We start from the raw sequence: 19,586 nt of genomic DNA on the forward strand, positions 1-19,586 counted from the left end.
TATTTTATTTGATTTTTAAGTATTTAGTATTTTGGATTGATCTAAAGATTGTATTTTTGGAAGGTAGGTTTAAAAGATCAATATTTGCCGATCTCTGGTATTATTTCCGTTAACACACAAAACTCATCCTCAAATATTTATATATCAATAGCTTTATTAAAGACTTATTAATTTGAGTGACAAAGAAACGAGTGTAGGTATCTACAGGGTTTTTATAAGAATAAACAAAAGATTTAAACCCATACCTACAAATTGCCACTTCTTAAAAATGCTGAATAATTTTACAAATTTGAAGTTCAGTATTTTAATTAAATATTACCCACAAATTTAAAGTCAGTAAAGTGTTGGAAAAATTACTTTTTTCAAAAGCTTGCAACTAAAGACTGAACAAGACGGCATTTTATTTCCACTATTTTCACCGCCAACGACAATGTTATATTCCTTTATAGAAGCCCGGTATAATAATAATAAACATTATAGCGTCCAATATCAAATTATGAAATTCACAGTGCGAACATTGTCGAATAGCACTGATTTAAAGAAATAGTTCGACACCCAGTTGGATGCCGTTAAAATTAATTAGTGTCTTAATTAAATTACTAACGATCTAGAATCTTGTGATTTGGTGTTCTCAACACTTTTATTTGTTCGGAATGCTGACAAACACAATTTAACTTCGCGGAAATTATGTCAAAACAAATTATTTTTTGCTAGGAGTCATGTTAATGTGTGTCTTGTGCGAAAAAAAAAACGAAAAAAGATGGTGCGGTGATTCTACTAATCGACAATTATTATCTCTGTTAAATTGGTTTTTAAAATCAAGCTTCAACGAAAAGATTTTATGGTTTGTCACAGTATTATGTGTCGGTAATTGAAAACGAATGCGCATATTATTATTATTATTTTTATTAGAACTGTTCCGTAAGTGCATAATTTTCACATATACATAGATATACCTAATTAATAGAGAAAAAATACAATAATAATTTGGCTAACCTTTGGAACTAATGAGAGCTATATTTACATTAATGTTGAATATATGATAAAACGGGTAAATAGATCACTATCTGAGACACTTATTACAAGCTTTTTTTGGAAAAATGAGGTGAGTCATATAATTAGTTGTATTATATCTCACAATATAAATAAAATAAATTCTTGATAACATAGAATAAAGCCTTGGAACGCACATACTCGTCACTAGTATAAATTGAAAAACAAGTTCATCTTTCTTGATTGCTCAGGGATTATTTTTCTGTACTATATATCTATAAATCTTTACAACTGGGACATGGAATCCACTACAATACTCAAGGTCATAGTAATTGTACGTAGGAAATGTAACAGGCAAGCGAAAGGAAAGCAAAAAAGAAAGACTCCGGAAATGCAGGAATACAAGCTACATTAATTGATCTAAGTTTACATAAAGACGTGAGACATAAACTTCTATGGCTGCACTCGAGGTTACCGGAACTCACGTAACGGCAATGATATGATCAAGAGCTTGAAGATAAGACGACACCATTAATTTTTAATCCATATTCTTTAACATAAAAGTACTCGCAGACAAAAATATGATTTTATTCGAATATCGCGTTGATTTTATTATAGCTCGCTTCGCTAACTTTCAAAATTGTCATTGATATATGTAATAGTCATAAGTAACAACGTTTCATTCAACGTATTTTCCAAAAATATACCTACTAGTTGAGTACTACAGGTACTCAATAAATGAAGCAAAATAAAAAAATCTGAACCCTGAAAATTTCGTCGGCACACCTACGACTTTTAATCTTTACATAATTCTATTGTTTCCTGTTCTATATGTATGTCTTCGTTAATGACCTTGGTGACGTCTTACCTGTTTTTTAATTTGTTTATTAATGACATTACTAAAAACTTAAGTTGCAAATTTTTACTGTACGCTGATGACTTAAAAATCTTTTCGAAAGTTAATAAACCTTAGTGACTGTGACTGCAAAATGACATCGATAAGATTGCTAAATAGTCGTCGCTGAATTGTTTAAATCTTAACTGTAACAAATGCTTTGCTATGTTTTACACCAGAAAATTAAAGAAGTTCAATTGGTATAAACCTGTATAAACCTCCTGTACAGTCAGAACGGGTAGAGTGGTGTTAGAAAAAAAGTTTGTTGTTTGTTACAATCCAATAATTGGGCGTCGGCCTGTTGGATTGTTTAACTAACTAATAATAATAATAATTGAAAATTAAATTGACCATTGGTACTTCAAGGTGGTTTTCCTTGTTGGGTTGCCAGTGCACTTTTTGCAAACAGACAATACATTTATTGAAAGAGAAAAATCTTCTTTTCCTGTTAGTCAAATTTAAATATTTACATAATGCCGATTTTTGTTACAAAAACGCTGCAGCAGTGTGGCAAAAAAGTCAGCTTACACTGACCGCTCAGGGACATTTAAAAGGAAAGGAACCTTTACCACAACAAAATTACACAGGTTTTAGTCCGGTCAAATTAGACATTCGAGGTTACATAAATTCGCAACAAGCTGAATATTGGTGCAATTGTTAAAAATACAATTATAAAAAAACCCTGACAGTTCCCCATCATTCCCGTGTATGGAATTTTTTTTATTTAAGGTCAACGGTCAAAAAAATTAGTTTTTCTGGATTTTCAGCAAAACGGTAAGTTTTATCATAAAAATACCTTAAACTAAAATTGTGGATCATAAAATTATCTATAAAAAATATATTAACACTTTTTTCCTACAAGCTACCGTTTCAGAGATATAGCAAATTTTTCACCTTTAAAATCAAAATAAAAATTACTTTTATTGGGGGCGCCATCTATTAGAAGATTTGAATATTGCAAGTGACGTTGTCAAAGAACTGTCAGATGTGTCAAATCAACATTTTTAATTCGGGTTACGATGGTAAAAAAGCTTTTTAAAAATCTGTGACGATTTTATGTCTCTTCAGCAAATAGTCATTGCTATCGAGCCGTAAAATCCTACTTACAGTTGCTCCAATGTAAATAACAATTACGCACTCCGTATGTCACTTTTACGCACCTAAGCCTCAAATTGTGTTTTTTCGAAATTCAAATGACAATTAAAATGGAAACTTTGTGTAAAGTCCGTTTTTTTATTAAAAAACCACCAACACCGCACTCTCCCACCACTTTACAACCGGCAACGTCGTCGATGGTGACTTTTTGGTGATAAAATCAAATAGGTTATAGTTCGTACAGTGAGAGTTTGAATGACAGAAAAGTCACTAAATATACCCAATAAAAAGTGTACCATACGCGCGAAATTTAAAATAACAAAATAACCCTAGTTACTGACAACCCTGTCAACCCATTTCGCGTAGGAATTTAGTGTTTTTAGTGTATTTTGTAGCATAATTTGCTGCCAACCTATATGTCAACTGTCGAAATCTCCCAATCTCTCACCGGATATACTATAGCTGCCTAATTGACAATTTGATTACACAAAACGGCCTTTCGGGCTGTGCCGAGTCTTTTCACTATTAAATCATTTGATTTGCAATCCAACAGGCTGTAAAAGAAACGTTTTTAACGGAAACACTGCCTAATTTTCAGAAATGTCAAAAATTTTACAACTATTTTCTCACCATAAATCTCCCTAGGCAACGTTGCCAGTTGTAATGCAGGGGAAAATTGCGGTGTTGGTGGTTAAAAAAAAAAAACGGACTTTAGCAATTGTAGAAAAAGATCATTAATAAAAAATTCTTCGAATTTTTTCAGTATTCCTACACCCACTTCATTATTGTACGGAAAAATCCGAAATATGTTGCTTTTATCTCCTTTAATTATAAATAAATTACAGAAAATAATGAGTTGATTCAAATTGGAAAAAAATTGAGACAGAGAAGGATTAGATTCTATGTATGGTGTGACATTTAAACAAACAATTACGTGTTTGTCTTTATTTATAAACCAGGAATTTATCTCATTGAGAAATTTTATATCTAATACAAATACATACATAGTTGTGAGATAAATCATCAGGCATTATTTTGATCCATTACGACTGACTTTGAAGAAACTACAATAGAACCAAAGTACAATTCTTATGTAGCAATTAAACTTCTGGTGTGTCACAACAAAAACAAAAGATGTGCAAGTAAAATATTATAAACAATCTCACTAACCGGCACAATATTTTTAAAAACAATATTATCAACATGTTAATAATGTTTCGCAAACACTATCACTTCCTTTATCAGTGTCATGCATAAACGTAAAACCACCAGTTGATTCACCTTACCGATACTGATAAGCCACGACCGATGATTCATAAAATGACGTTTACACCGCTTGCACTGTAGACATAAACTTATACTTGTTTTGTTATCACAAAATCAATTTATTGTAAATAATAACAGGTGTTGACCAAGTGAGTCACGTTGCCAAAATATTCAAAGATTATTACCACGGTACGTCGCCAACACAAAATTCATGTTCAATACCCACGACAAAGACTATTCACGTATTCAATCAATTTTACGAGAATTCTTTAAGTGCCTTAAGTTTCTTACATCCAGTCACGTTTCTCTTAGGGCTAACGTTGTAATCACGTGCGAATTTTTAACTTTACGTTACCGGAATTATGACGAAGTCTTCTTCGGTTGGACATTTGAAGTTCTGTCTTTGCACCCACTTTAACATTTCTCACTGTGACACCATGCGGCGATTATGACACTGAACATAATGCTGAGTTTTTCAGTATTCAGTTGAGTAATACGTGTTATCTGCCTGACAAATCGTCGATAAATGGCTAAGTAACAGTTCCTACTGTAATACAGTCATTAAGCGTGGAGAGGTATTATTGCAAATACAATATTATGGTAAGGAGACCTATATATGAACACAGTTGCAGCAGCATAATCATCATTCATAACTGTAACCACGCTTTTTCAGAGTATAGCAGGTCAAAAAAAATCGCGTTTCCGACTCCGCGTGATAAATCGAATTATTCCGGACGACTTGATGAATTTGCATTACCGGATTTTAAAAATGGATGCATCACAGGCACTCAACACCGGTTCATTGATACAGTATGACCACCATAATACGCGGCGCTCGATAAACTAAAAACTTGTGGTTTATTTGTATAGATGCACATGTCGTTTCCTCAATTCAAATATCTGACTTAGCGGTCTGTACGGTACTGTAATAATGAAGGAATCAATTTTGTTTATTGATACCATTTGATAGCTACATAATTAACATGTTCGATTTTACGAGCTTGTAACATATGTGGCCCAATTCTGCAGTTTCGGCAAAACAATGTGACGTTTCTGTGTTAAGAATGTCAAGTGTTATCATTATCATACTGCGAATCCTCGAGCTACACAGTAATGGGTCGATCATCTGTAAATATTTGTTCAGAAATGCGAAAAATCGAACGATATTTGCATAGTTGGCAATTAGAATGTGTAACGGTCTGTCGTAATGTAGGAACTTTATAGTGTCTCTTGTTGAAGATTCTTTTTCAACATTTTAACGAGACGAGCTCTAAAGCTAAAGAACAGTTTCCAGATTATGTTTATAGAGATGAATACAATTAGCATTTTATGTGGAGATAAACTATGCACCACCCAAATACATTTTACGGTGCAAATACTATCAATTATACTAGTTTACTGTAAATATGAAAGTAATTACAGCTAATATCTGCAAAGTTAATGTTAGCTCAATATTTACTTGCCCATTAAAGAGTCAGTACTAACACTAAGCTTAGATGAAGTTTCTATAAATTCCTCTAAACAGTTCGATGAGCAATTAGTCCACAGAAAAAGATCTTTGTTTATAACTGCTCTTTGTGAATATTGGAAATATTATCTATTAATTCCTTCTATAACAACAGATTTTAATGATTCGGTGAGAAATTCTGGCAGTTTTGGTGCATTTTGGGTATCAAAAAAACATGACATGCTCCACTGTTTCTCGTTTTTGCAAAACCAACTTCTGATTCAGCAAAAGTAATGTGTCCAACTAAATTTGAGACGGAGCAGTGAATTATTACAGTTGTGTTTTTCCATTGAAATTGCTGTTTTTGGCAGTAGTTACTCAATTTACCACCTATTGAAAGTAATCGATGTAATAAAAGCTATTTAAAGAGTGGAGTGCACACTGAAACCTTCATCAAGCTTGTGTTGTGGTAGAGGATGCTAAAGATGCAAGTTTTTTAACAAAAATATTGATATTTCAAAATCCTCTAAATTGGTTACTTTCTTGAAAATAAAAAACGACTGTTACAAACCAAAAAAATACAAAAAATAAAACTACCCAGTGTAGGCTGCTCCAACGAATTATGTAAAATTGAAAGTCGAAAATAAAGTTTATACAGTATTGTCACACAGTTATTATATTCGTTCATTTGACATTTAGGAAAATGCCCTGTAATAATATTATAATTGAATCGAAAGGACCTGTAAGCCCAAAAACAAATTCCAAAAAAATAAAAAAAAAATTGTAGAACATTAAAATAATAGTTTATTAATGTTAGTTATGCTCGGTAAAAACCTCGTATTAAAATTACATTAAGACCGAATCAATCATCATCAAAAAAACATTTTAGCAAGACTTTCTAAAATAATGGATGGAAGAAATGCAGACATTTCCACAAACTAATAACAATAAAAAATAACGATGTGAAATAGTCGGTATATTTTATTCTAACGATAAGTGCACATTAGTAGTTATTTCGTACAATTTCATTTCCGATTTGTTCTTATTCTTTTACTCTCTTCCGCTTTCAAAATATTTCTAACTTCCGAAACTATCACGATTTTGTTAACATTCATTTAACCCGTTGCAACAAGATAAAAAAATTCCACGTGTCTACAGGTATGCGTGAAGTGAGTTGTGTATAAACTGATAAATCAAACAAACGTGATGCAATATACATTCCGTAATATTACACGTGAGTAAACAAAGATCAGTTGCAAACAAACCGTAGCAACATTTAACCGCAAATCAGTGGTCCGTCAACAAGACGAAAAAATTCTTAGTCGATAACAATCATCCGACGCAAAATTACTTCAACTGTTATGTTCCCAAAAGAACAAAAGATTTGCATAGGAAACGGAAGCGTGAAATATTCACTCATTGGTCGTTAACCTAGCGCACATTTTGTCTTTGACTTGGAAAGAATTTCGGTATTCACTTTGTATTTGAATCCACCCGTGAAGTGGTAAATCGTGAAAACGTTATTTTCAATTAGCCGCGAACAAGACACTAATCAAATGATAGGAGTATAAAATGGAAATGATTTGCGCCTCATTGGTGTGTATTACATGGGAACATGAAAGTTAAAATTCTAAGTGTGTGTCTATCCATTTATTTAAGTGTACTTAAAGTTGAGTGTGGCAACTGAAGAATAGAGATAATCCCAGGATTAATGATTTCTAAATAAAGAATTGCATGACTGTTCCGTTTAAAAGAATCCCACATGTTTTCAATTGGACACAAATCTGGAAAGCGGAGGAAAATCGGGCATTAGTCCCGGGCCATTAATTAAAAAAACAATACCAAAAAAATAAACGCGAAACATTAATCATGCAAAGAAACTTACTGATGTAATAATTTAAAAGTGTTTTAGCCACAATTTGAATACAATAGCCAGGAAAATTAAACTTTTTTTTGAGAGGTGTCAGAACCACACTCTACACTGCTTCCCATGACCAATAATAATTTGAAAAAAAAAATTCAATTAGCTGAATTAGAAGATGAAATATTACCGACTAAGAGATGCGATTTTTTTTATAGAACGATTCACACCATTCAATTAGCTTTATCGATCTTATTTCGCATTTTTAATTAAGACATATTGTAATTAGGAAAGTTTTAGATTGAAAATAAATTGCCAATTCATTCAATTTTTTTTTTTGCAAGAGGTACGTGCTCAAAAAGAGACCACAAGGTAACCTTAAAGTTGACTTTTTTTTAATTATTATCTTATTTTTATTGGGCAACATTTTACAGCGTTCCAAGGCGGCTCATTTTATATTCTTAAAGAGTATTCTTAAGCAGTGTTGTGCTTCATCATTCTAACAAAGTTAATCATGTTATGGATAAAATATCACGTGCTTTTGTGTTATACAGAGCGGATAAAGAAAAAGAAATGCGTGTTCCGCTAGTTAGAGGATGAGAGGGCTTATTTTTTGGATTTCATATGAACTCTGCGAAGTTTTATCACGAGTTATATTGTTATAGAAGGCGATTTAGTACGGAGATGTGGTAATATATTTGCATCTAATGAAGGACGAATTTTAGTAAATTAGTTTCGTTTTCATTGTGTTGGTTTTAATTGTACATTTTTGAGACCATAATGAAGTTATTAAGGTCGGGCGCTAAGTGGTGTCAGTTTTGCAACTTAAACAGTTTTGAAATCTGCTAAAGGACGTTCTGTTCACAACACAAAAGCTTAGAAATGTGTTGGTTTCCGCTGGAAGTGGAATTTGCAAATTGTAAATCCTAAATTAGTATCAATTTTAGAGAATTATTGCATCATTTTAACTTAAGTTTTTAACACCATGATTGAATTTGGTTCCTTTTTTTCTTTTGCTGGTATTTAACTTTTTTCATGCTCACGACCGCGACGTTCTAATTTGTCCACTCGCTTCACTAATTGCTGTTTTTTGTAGATTAACTGAGCGAAGAGTTTCCCAACGTCGCAGGTGTGCTTAACCACTCACAAATTAGGATTTGATATGGATTTTGAAAATTTTTTACGACTCTGTTTTTCACTTCATTTGGGTCGTAAATGTCACGCACTATTTTATTATCCTAAATTTATATCAACAATTTTTGTTATAATTTCCTGAAAACTTAGTTTCATTACTGATTTATTCTTTCGTAAATGCCATAAGAAATTTACGACGATGATTACTTAATAATTATCTAACACTGAAAACATTATTTTATGGCCAGGATGACACTCAAACATTTATCAGTGCTGTAGTTCGTCACTTTTCATTATGATTCGAAATTCTTTCTATCACATTAATCAAATTATTTTGATGTATGAAAATGCCGAACATTTATGTACCTCTGATTTTATCTTAATTTAGCATCATCGTCGACAAAACCGCGATGAAATTTTATACGGTTATAAAAGATAAGAAAGAAAATATTAATGAATAGGAATGATATGCGAGAGGACCTGGTGTGCCGATGATGGATTAGCCCGTCAGAAGAACTACTTTGAAATGACATAAAACATTCTTTATGTGACTGGACGATAATCGTGCTCTTGACCTCCTCTTACAAGATAATTTAGATTAATTAAATTTGTCCCAAAAGACGAATGTCCGAATGGCAACGACTTCAAAGAATGGAGATGTTTAAAGATGGGACTTTCGTAATATTAAACGTGGTATATTTGTCATACAAACGATCCCATCTTCGCGCTGAAGAACATGGACAGAGATCGATTATTGACTCATTTCAATTCTGTCAGGTTGAATGAAAACAAGATCGGACGTCCCACGTGGCGAGCAATTAAAATTTGTAGTTTAGCAGGAGGTTAACAGCGTCTATTTTGGGAAGCCTTTCTTGAGTGGAAGAAAAATGATAATTCAGGAAGTAAACCGGTCAGGGTCTACATACATCATTATCTTGCGGATTCTCAAAGAGAAAGTGGGAGGTCATCCATTGCATCGCGAAGACAGCTGAATGATCAAGTGTGCTAAATGTAAGCTGGCCAGCAGCCAAATTTCAAAATGCATCAAAGAGCACCGCCGGAATAAATGCATTTAGGAATTGGACGATCTTTCCGTATATGCACTTTTAAATTGGTTTCTGCTCGGCGAATTGCAATTTCGACACCAATTACGGCGCAGAAGTACCACAGGTCGCGAATATACATTAGCTAATTAAGCACTTTTGGTCGCTAGCTGAAGAAGCGGTTTGAGACAGCACATTAGTTTTACTCTCAATTGTTGTTTTTGATTCAATTTGGCAGGATAAATGGTGGAACGGAAAGGGCGTTGACTGAAGTGCGACCCATGAACTTGTCAGAGAATTTGGTCGTAATTTTTTGTAGTGAAGACTATGAAGTCTAGTTAGTAATCTGACTGTAAGATTGAGGATAGTAAAAGTAGACAGCAACAAATAAAAGAGGCCACAACTAAATAAGAACAATGCAAAAGTTTAACCTCGCTTAACCTTTACGAACAATAATTCCAAGAGTAATTGCAGTGCGACCTTTCGCACGGAAAGTGACGGAGCCCGGATCGCCATTTTCTGGAAAACAGCTGTCTTCTGTATCATCAAGTGATGCTTGAGTAAAAATCTTCACCATGTTCAAAGAAATGTCGTCAGAAATTACTCACGTATTGAAAAGGAAGGTTGTTTCTTACGAGACTTTAAAAATAAATAGAAGTGTATACAATGTTCTTATAGTTCCTTAATTGTAATAATAGCCAATAAAACTAAACATTGAAAAAAAAACAAGAGAAAATAAAGAAATCTTGTTAGATTACTTATTTCAATGAACGTCAAAATTATTCCACAAATAAATAAAAAACGAATAAAATTTAAATAATTTTTACACTAGTTAAAGTTTCTGGATTCAGTTATCAGTGGACAGGCGGAAATTGGTATCGCTTATCTTCATTAGATAAGAACCAGATTAGATTTATAAAATTATTATAAAATTGGATTACATGGATTAAATTAGTTATTAACTAGATCAAATTCGATTAAATTAACAACCAGTCAAGGTGGATTAATTTGAAGAAAAAATCAGAACCACAGATTGCTTGAATTAGAAAACATTTAGTTCAAATTGGACCACGAAGTAGTCCCATAAATCACAAAAAGTGCCTTCATTGCAAAGATACATTAAACAAGTTACAACGCAAAATATAGAAAATTGGCAGATGAGAAGAAAGTATACATATACAGGGTGATTTTGAAATAGGAGCGGAAAAACAAATACGGCTTCACGGAAAAACGCAGATGACGTTTTCGGTAATTTTTGTTAATTTTAAAGTAAATGTAAAAATTCCAAAATTCCGACCTTACTCGGCGCCACTGATATGTACAAAATAATCTTAACAACAACGCAGAGCATTTTGTTCGTTAATAATGTACCTATGCATAGTAACCTTAGTAACCTTAGTAATCATTGGCGTAGCATGAAAATTGAAATAATTTCTTTATTTATTTTTTTAAACTGAAACCTGCCAAATTTCTTCATTTACAATAAGCTGTAATAGATTTTTTCCGCCTCTATTTTAAAATCATACTGTATAAAAAAAAATAAAAGAAAGACAACAAATAAAAATAGAATCTGTCAGAAAAAGTGCATAAAAACATAGAGAGAAATTGCTCCTTTCGTAACAGAGAAAAGAAAAAACTGTTTTAATCAAGAAACTTTCTTAATATTATCGGAAATTTAACATAATAATTGTATCCTGTATCTCGCATGGCTTTTGTGGCAAATAAACGTTTTTATCCACAATCAACTTTTAAATCGACGTTTTCTCCCTTATGAACAGTTTAAATTAACATTTTTTCATTAGTAAATGTTATGTTTATGTTACAAAAAATACCGTTTTATTTGCATCACGGAAGGTACATTTTGTGTGACATTTAAATGTAGTTTTTTTATTTCAAATAATTTGCGCCTGTATTTGTGGATAACACGTTATATTTCATTCGTGTTTTAATCACGTTTTATCCACTAAAGAAAATTTTACACTTGAACTACGTTCTCGCATTTAAACATTATTCTGTGGATAAAACGTTGTCTTAAACAATTATACAGAAATAACTATTGTACCTACTTTTGATTGAAGCACGTAGAAGTTCAACGTAAATTTCAGGTTTATCCTCAGAACATGTTTTAAATAGATTTATTTTACTGTTGATTGTAATGCGGTGTAATCCATCATATGAATTTTAATTAAGTGTAATATTGTAAAAGCACGTTATTTATCATTCGCACTGCCTCTGCGATTCAAACCTAATTCCAAACAAATCACCTACATTATCAAATTTTAAACGTGATTAGAATAAATTATAGAATTTTCTTATAACTAAATCAGTGTTAAGATTTTTGAGTATTTTAAAAATCCGCACCAATGGCTATAAATAACAATAAAATTATCATAAACTTTGCCATTTTGAATTTATAACGATCCCGAAAATTACATAATTAGCTTGAAATACAACCCGCTACAGGCTTTTTCTCTAACCATTCGAAATTTTAAAATGTCATATAACTTGTTTTAATAATAATCATAACGACACTTTTTTGCTGCGATTTTTTAGTTTTATTAAAACGACATACTGCGGATAGAACAACCTTCTTGTAACAGCTGGGCATTGTTTATTAGATGGGAGCAGAGAATAGACAACGGTACGACTGTTGTACGTGCTTCAAATGAGTAAAATAGAAAACGAACGTTGGCGCCATGTGACGACCAAATCGAATTAATTAGTCATTTGGTATTACTGAAGAGAGTGGATCTGCTAGAGCGGCTTTTAGAAATTTGACTATTATGGTACTGATAGAGTTTTTTATCAATGTCGTAAGAAAGTAATCCAATTAAGTAAATCAAACCACGGAGCTGTAGAATTGATGATTTATGTCTTTCAGCACGATTTAGCAATAATAATGTGGTCGTTTTTAGGAGACACCGTCAATTTCCATTATTCTTTGATGAATCAGCAAGAAAAATGGATTAACGAGTTCCGCTTATGTCACAAAGACTAAACATGGGATGCTATTTTATCTGGGAACTTCATCATGGTGAGCATACACACCCATAATCATGCTGTAACATTATACAGTACGTGTCGCGTGTCTGTTTAAATTAGACTGTTCCTAACACCTGGCAATTAATTTCATAATGGATTGTCAAACGGGTAACTAATACCTACCATCTTCAACATATCGTTACGAAACTAGAAACATTTCTCGTTTCCTTTCTGGCAGACGGAAAGTGAGTTTTCGATTTCCGGCTTCTCCATAAAACTGAAATCACTCATTATCTAAAGAACTAGAAAAAATTCGTTTGCCGTTAGCTTCACCTGATTGCAGCAACGAGGAAATGTCTGACGAGATGAACCCGTTCTATTCTATCATCGACATCTCCTGGCGTGTTCAGTTTAACACATGTGGAACGGTTCATGACTGAAATATTTTATGCGGTTTTCAATTACGTCTCCGAGATTGGTCAGGTCTAAAGAGCCGACATAATTAGATTCAAGATCGAAGCACAGAGGAAATAGCGGGTAGTTTTTTCATGACTTGCATCACCTAAGTAGATGTAGATGTCGGGGAAAAAACAAATCGAAATGAAGATTATTCGAGAAGCTTGCGGTCACTGACGTGAACACTAGAGAAAAAAGATGAAAGGAGAAGAAAATTAAAGTTTTTGTCCGCGTTTTACCTCCGAGTCGCGATAATGCTGCACGAGCTCCTTCTAATTGCTAAGAGATAAGCGACTTTCTTTCTTCACTGGTATTGCCTATAAATTAAATAGTCACCATACATGTAAACAAATGGTAATTATGTTTTATTCTTCTAAGAAGAGAGAGCTCGTGGAGGTGCAAAAGGAACAAAAAGAGAAGAAAATCTTTGAACGGGCTACTTTGCAATAAGCACCAAATACACTTCGGCGTTTTGCATCTGCTCGAAACTGTGGCCATACGTGAACTCCAGTTATCTGGTGTAGCTGAAAACAAGGTCGAAAGCAAAACCATGACGTTGGAAAGCGCATTCTTAGAAAAACTTGATGTGAGCGGATCGCATTACCCAAAAATCTTCCACCAAAGAAATATCAAATGCCCAAATCTCCCATTTTTTATTCATTCTTCAGCTTACATAAGAGGTACATTAACATTATATTTTAATTTATAACCCTAATAACAATAAATTCCAGTAACAACGAGAATCTCATCATTCTTACCTTTCTAGGAATTAGAATAGTAAATTAAATTTTCGCGACTGCTTTTGTAAGAAAAAAATGTATCTCGCTCTCATTCGTTTCTGATACTCGTGTTATTTTACAATGTCAAGAACACACTGGAGTGTCGTAAAGTTACATAAATATTTCTAATGTTTCCTTTCTGCCGCGACATTAAAGACCTCACGTGTTCAACTCTGTAATAAAATTATTGACTAACTGTATCTTATAAATTGCAGAGAACACGGCGCTTTCTTATAAATTATTGTCAAGAACATGGATAGCTGTCGAAAGTGATTTATTCAGCATATCTGAAATTTTAATCGGTGATAACAGCGAGTCCCTGCAGAAACTCTTTACGGTACTCAGTGTCCTATCGTGACCCAAGACATTCAAGCCATCGTCTAAACGCGAAATACGATACATTTGACGTAATTATCGTGTTTGAATTATAGTTTATTGTCTTCAGCGCTGTTTAGATGGACAAGAGTGCCGCAAGGCTCAACTCTAGGTCCCCGCTTATTTGTCATTAACATTTCCGTGTGTGTGAGTAACGAGTTTTAGTTCTCCAGACCTGGACAGTCTGATTTAAATTTTATCTATATGCAAGATAAGATTTCTCAAGCGTGTAAAATAAATTACATTGAATTCACTAAAAAGGAATGTGTCTGACAGCTTCTCTACAACAAACCGAGCAAATATTTCAACTATTTAACAGCCAAGATCATGTGATAATAATCATGAATTAACGTAAGAATTGTTCGTGTTGTTTACGAGTGCGAAATTGACAGTTGGCGCGCTTTTAACGAGACATTTAGGGAATTTTCTGCGCCAAAGGTGGCAAACTGCTGAGATTACGTGAGGACTAATTGGCGGCATTCTAATGAACACTCGTCGGTAGCTTTGATGATTTACGCACAAACAGATGCCACTTTACCGCTGTTGCAATTTCGGTAAATGAACTGTTATTTCGGTAATTTTCGTATACACATGTTGCGACCTTGTCAAGACATTTTTCGTAATTTGGTTGGCAAACACGGAGATGTGCTCAGACAAGTATGGATTTGGGTTAATAGGAATGCAGCACGCTCTAAAATTGTGCGTGTATATGCATATATTTTTTTTCCTAAAAGTAGGTTTATGCTAAACTGATATTTTTAAAAGTTCCAACTGTCCGTTAGAGATTCCTATCTAAATTTAATTGGGATATGCTTGACATAAATAGAATCTGCCGAAAGTTTAATAAATTAAAGCCCCTTTTTCCAGTCATTTAAATTTGATCATCTGCGTCAAATTTTCATAATTTCTTCCTAAATTAGCTGTTCATTAAATTTCCTAACGGCCCATTTTTAATCACTTCAATAAATCGTGACTTGATCATTTTCCAAGAAATTAATTTTAGAATTAAAACTTTGCCGGTATCTCATACACATGTCTTATTTTTCGTTTGATTGATTTTACGAGCGTTTCTGCTACCTGCGCCAATTAAAACCGAAACAGTTATGTTGGTTTCAACGGCAATTATCATGATCAAAGAAGATTTTCATTCATCCATCACAAACCTGAATCATTTTTGCATTTCGATTAATTTTACTGATGTAAAGTTATCGTCAACGGATTGCGTTATTTTACTACCACGTCGTAAAATTCTCGTAAAATATTGAAAATAAAGATAATTTTTTACTTATGCGCTACGTATCTTCATTTGGTTTGAAGCGTTTCTTCCATTGATGAGATCTCCCTGCTTGATTGCGATCTTAATTGTTTTAATAGCGTAATCATTGTAGCAGTTTGAATCACGCATGGTTGTGTATAAAAAGTATATACTTAATTAATTTAACGTTTTTAAAATGTGGCCTTGTTCACTTCTTATCTGAAATGTCCAATTAAAATCAGTATGGGATAATAAAATTTAATCAGTTTTAGATAAATAAAATAAAAAGATTTGGTTACATTTTATAGGAGTGTGGACGGTTTTTATCACTTTTTTTCTAAATATGGTTCAAGTTTAGAGTTTTAGCATAGTGATAATTCCAAAGCTTTACGACTTACAGGACTGTACAAAACTTTGGCATGGACAAGTCTTTTAGATAGGAAACATTTCGGTTTGTTGCTTCTTACAGAATAATGTAGAATATTTTGTAACGAGTTTAGAATAGTCCATATTTTCTGTACGAGTAGATGGTTTGTCCTACGAGTGCAGAATAGCCATTCCACACGAGTTAGCAGACTATACTTTTTTAGCGACCAACGATACAACACCACGAATAAAATTGATGAATTATTATTTTAGGTTTTAATTTCAGTTTCATAGCATCACAACGCACCTAATTTTTTGTTTTGCAAGCTCTTTTTTACGTTCTTCGACATATTTTTGGATCCTTTCTATATCCATATTTTACACTATTGTTGTTTTTTTCATGTGAATTTATGCTCCATTACTAAACAATTTTATAAATTCATCCTTACATATGGATGTTGCCTTTCTGCAACTTCATGTACTTACTTGGCTGTTTTTCTAACTTTGAAAAGTATCTATTAGATAATAAGTTTTCATAATTGTCATTTTCTCCTTTTTTATGTGTAAAACAAATTAATGCCTGTTTTCATCTCGTGGACATTGTTTGTTTTATTGAAACTTTCTTTATTAAGTACACATCTTGTAATTCACTTTCATGTCTTCTCTGACGCTTTATTGTTTTTACTATCTCCACACATAATCTTTTCGTTTTCTTCTGTTTCAAACATTTTATCGAAACGCTTATACAAGGTGTTTATAAATGTTTCTAGCATCAAGGGTGACTATGAAATGTCAAAGAAATTTGCCGCTCATTACAAATGTGGGCTTCGATTTTTCAACTGACATTTCAGTTAACCTCAAACATGAAGCAAAGTTAATTTTGAGAAATAAACTGTTCTAGTTGTGATTTAAAACCAGAAAATCAAAAACTTGGACACAAAACTGAAACATGATGAATGTAAGTTACATTATAAATAATTTTCACTATGAAAACAAAGCGGCAAAATAGTGCACGGCAGGAATTCCAGAGCCACCCTTGATGCTAGAAACATTTATAAACACCTTGTAGGTTATAATAGTGCATCGAAAAACGAGTTTTATAAACGCGTATTAAAAGTTTTTTATGCTATTTTTGCCAATTTGCTTATTAAATTCAATTTTTTACAAAATTTTTTGGCGTTGGTATAATAACGAAGCTATTAACGCATTCTATTTGGAAATTACATAATGTAAATCAGGCTTTAAGCAGTGGCGTTTTTTTTTTATTTACTTCTAAACATTTTATATTAGTTATACAAACAACTCTTATTAATCAGCAACCACTGCTCTGCAACCGATTTTAACTAACTGTTGACATTAATTGTCAAGACAATAGTTGCGCCTATGATTTAAAGTGGAAATTACGCTAGACAATTTTGCCATACACATTTCGTTGTCGTCAATAGTACCACAACTTGTTGGTCGAAAATGACTTAATTTTTTAAATAGGTACTTTTTACTTTTTATTTTTATTATTTCTTATTTTTTTTTACAATCGTTCCCTTTTTGTCACTGTTTTGTTCAATTTTTGTAATCCACCTTGGAGAAATATTTTGTTCTTGACAAATGTGGAATGTGAATATATACGAAAATTTTTGTTTATCATCATTTAATGTAAAAACAAGAATGAATTAAAAAACGTATGAATAGACAAAACAAAATAAGCAAGGAATAAATCTGATTCTCAGATTAAATTTCATGCTAAATTTATGCAAACATTCATGAAAAACGTTTTCACTGAAATTATAATCAAAATGTGTAGAAAAATTAAGCAAATATTTGTTTATTTATTTAAAAAAGTATTTCGAAGTTGTATAAAGTCCTTCAATTTTTTAATTCCGTAAATTAAGGCAATTCTTCGCTTTCCTAGGTATGTAGTAACAATAATTTTGCACCGAATTAAAGATCATGGGCCATTAAGCGTGTTCTATGGCCCATGTGCCAAAATAAACAATGTTATTATGTTTCACCGACAAAAAATCAACTTTCTGCCTGTATGCAAAAATAACTATAATTTCGACTAATAAAACGGATGGTAGTTAACTATTAATTTTTTGTTCCCTCATGTGAAATGCAATTTCACGACTGTGTTTGATTTACCTATTAGAATTGCTGATTATTTATGAAAACTACAATGTTTCACCTAACTGCAGTCTCTAACCGTTTCTCTGTACATAATTTGCAAGGATACGGTACATTGTTGCACTTTTTACAATTGCAATTGCAATTTTTACAATGACCTAGCCATACAATTCCCATTATTAATCTAATGAATTGTGGTCATCTGGAATTAACACAGTATGTACTAAAAAAATGATGAAACACATGATAAATATTTGTGTTTTAAAAATAAACTAAACCAGACTGTATGTCTCGGAACACCTGCTATTATTGACACTAATGACAGTTTAAATGTCGCTACAAAAAATCATAAATGTAATGAAACTTAGAGTTTATTTTGCTGGCTTTTATTACCTGCACTGCATAATTTATGAGTAGTAGAAAAATTTTAATTAATAATATTGACTTTCCATTTTGATCGAGTCGTGGACAGATAATTGACAGATACGAGTCTGTTTTTAGAAAGGCTGGTGTTAATCAATAGTTGAATTAATTGCATGAATTTACAACCGAATTATATGTTCGAATGAAAGTTGTTACCTATTTATCAGTTGGAGACGCATTTTGTTTAGTTGAAGTAATAAAGTTGGTAGTGGATGTAATAAATTAACACGTCTGCGTGTAGTGTTATTTACAATTATTTAAACAATCAAGAGGTTGCTTCAAACCGGAAACGACATATGAATTATAGCTTTTTAAATAGAAGTTTTGCAGAGGATGTCCGGTTGTAGGTAACTTTGTGGTCATCTATTCTCCATAAGAAAACCAAGAAAGTCAGAAGTTTTCGTTTCGGATGATTGATTCACAGAATAATTTATTTTCGCGGTAAGCTTAATTGCAAGATTCATTCAAACAACATTAATCAACAATGTTGAAGATAAACCGACAGAACAGAAATTCATCTAAATACCAAGAGAGAAAATTGTGTTCTAAATACCTGTGGGATGGAAATGTCCGGTAACAGCAACATCTTCTGCTTATCGTAGTCGCTTTTTATAAAAGTACAAATTTTATTCATTTCGGCGGTCACCAGTCTACACAAAAAATCACAAACCGACACTGCCAATTAATAAAAACCACAACAATCGTCACATCACTCGCTTAATTGAATCGTTGAATGAAACAAATAATAATTCAAAGTGGGCGCGAGAAAACAATAGGGCACAAAACAAACGCTGAGCAATCTTCTGTCGTACTACCATGGGCATCTGCGATGCTGCCGCCGAAGAACTGCAACGGTACTCTCTTCAAGATATAGAAATGAGGTTGCTCAGGAAGAGGTTTCGCCTCGTGAACACAAAGCCTAGAGAAGGGGATATGTGCAATTGCCGTGTCAATTATTCAAAACAAACGCACGCAACGAAGAAAGCAACCGATGGCACTATTGTAATGATAGGACAAGGTTACAGGTGCTTCCGACGATGTGTTGCAAGGGTACCAAGTTCGGAACTACTATACAAGCTGATGAAGGTGTGATTT

General features: G+C 32.8%; 1 protein-coding gene across 3 annotated transcripts in view; it reads right to left on the minus strand.

Moving 5' to 3' along the window:
• The window catches only part of Rhp (GTP-Rho-binding protein rhophilin), a 30,693-nt gene extending 11,325 nt beyond the window's left edge, over window positions 1–19,368 (minus strand). For 2 of the 3 annotated variants that reach the window (XM_088038355.1, XM_088038349.1), the window contains exon 1: window positions 19,045–19,368. In XM_088038355.1, coding sequence (XP_087894481.1) covers window positions 19,045–19,125 — 81 coding nt within the window. In that variant the 5' untranslated portion in view covers window positions 19,126–19,368. Of the gene's footprint in view, window positions 1–4,604; window positions 6,300–19,044 lie in introns of those variants that run through there. The other variant, XM_088038364.1, reaches the window with a different exon arrangement.
• Between the last annotated feature and the right edge of the window lie 218 nt (window positions 19,369–19,586).

Source organism: Gnatocerus cornutus, chromosome 1 (assembly GCF_029298725.1).
Source record: "Gnatocerus cornutus isolate USDA-ARS CGAHR chromosome 1, icGnaCorn1.1, whole genome shotgun sequence".
In the NCBI taxonomy this organism is placed as follows: domain Eukaryota; kingdom Metazoa; phylum Arthropoda; class Insecta; order Coleoptera; family Tenebrionidae; genus Gnatocerus; species Gnatocerus cornutus.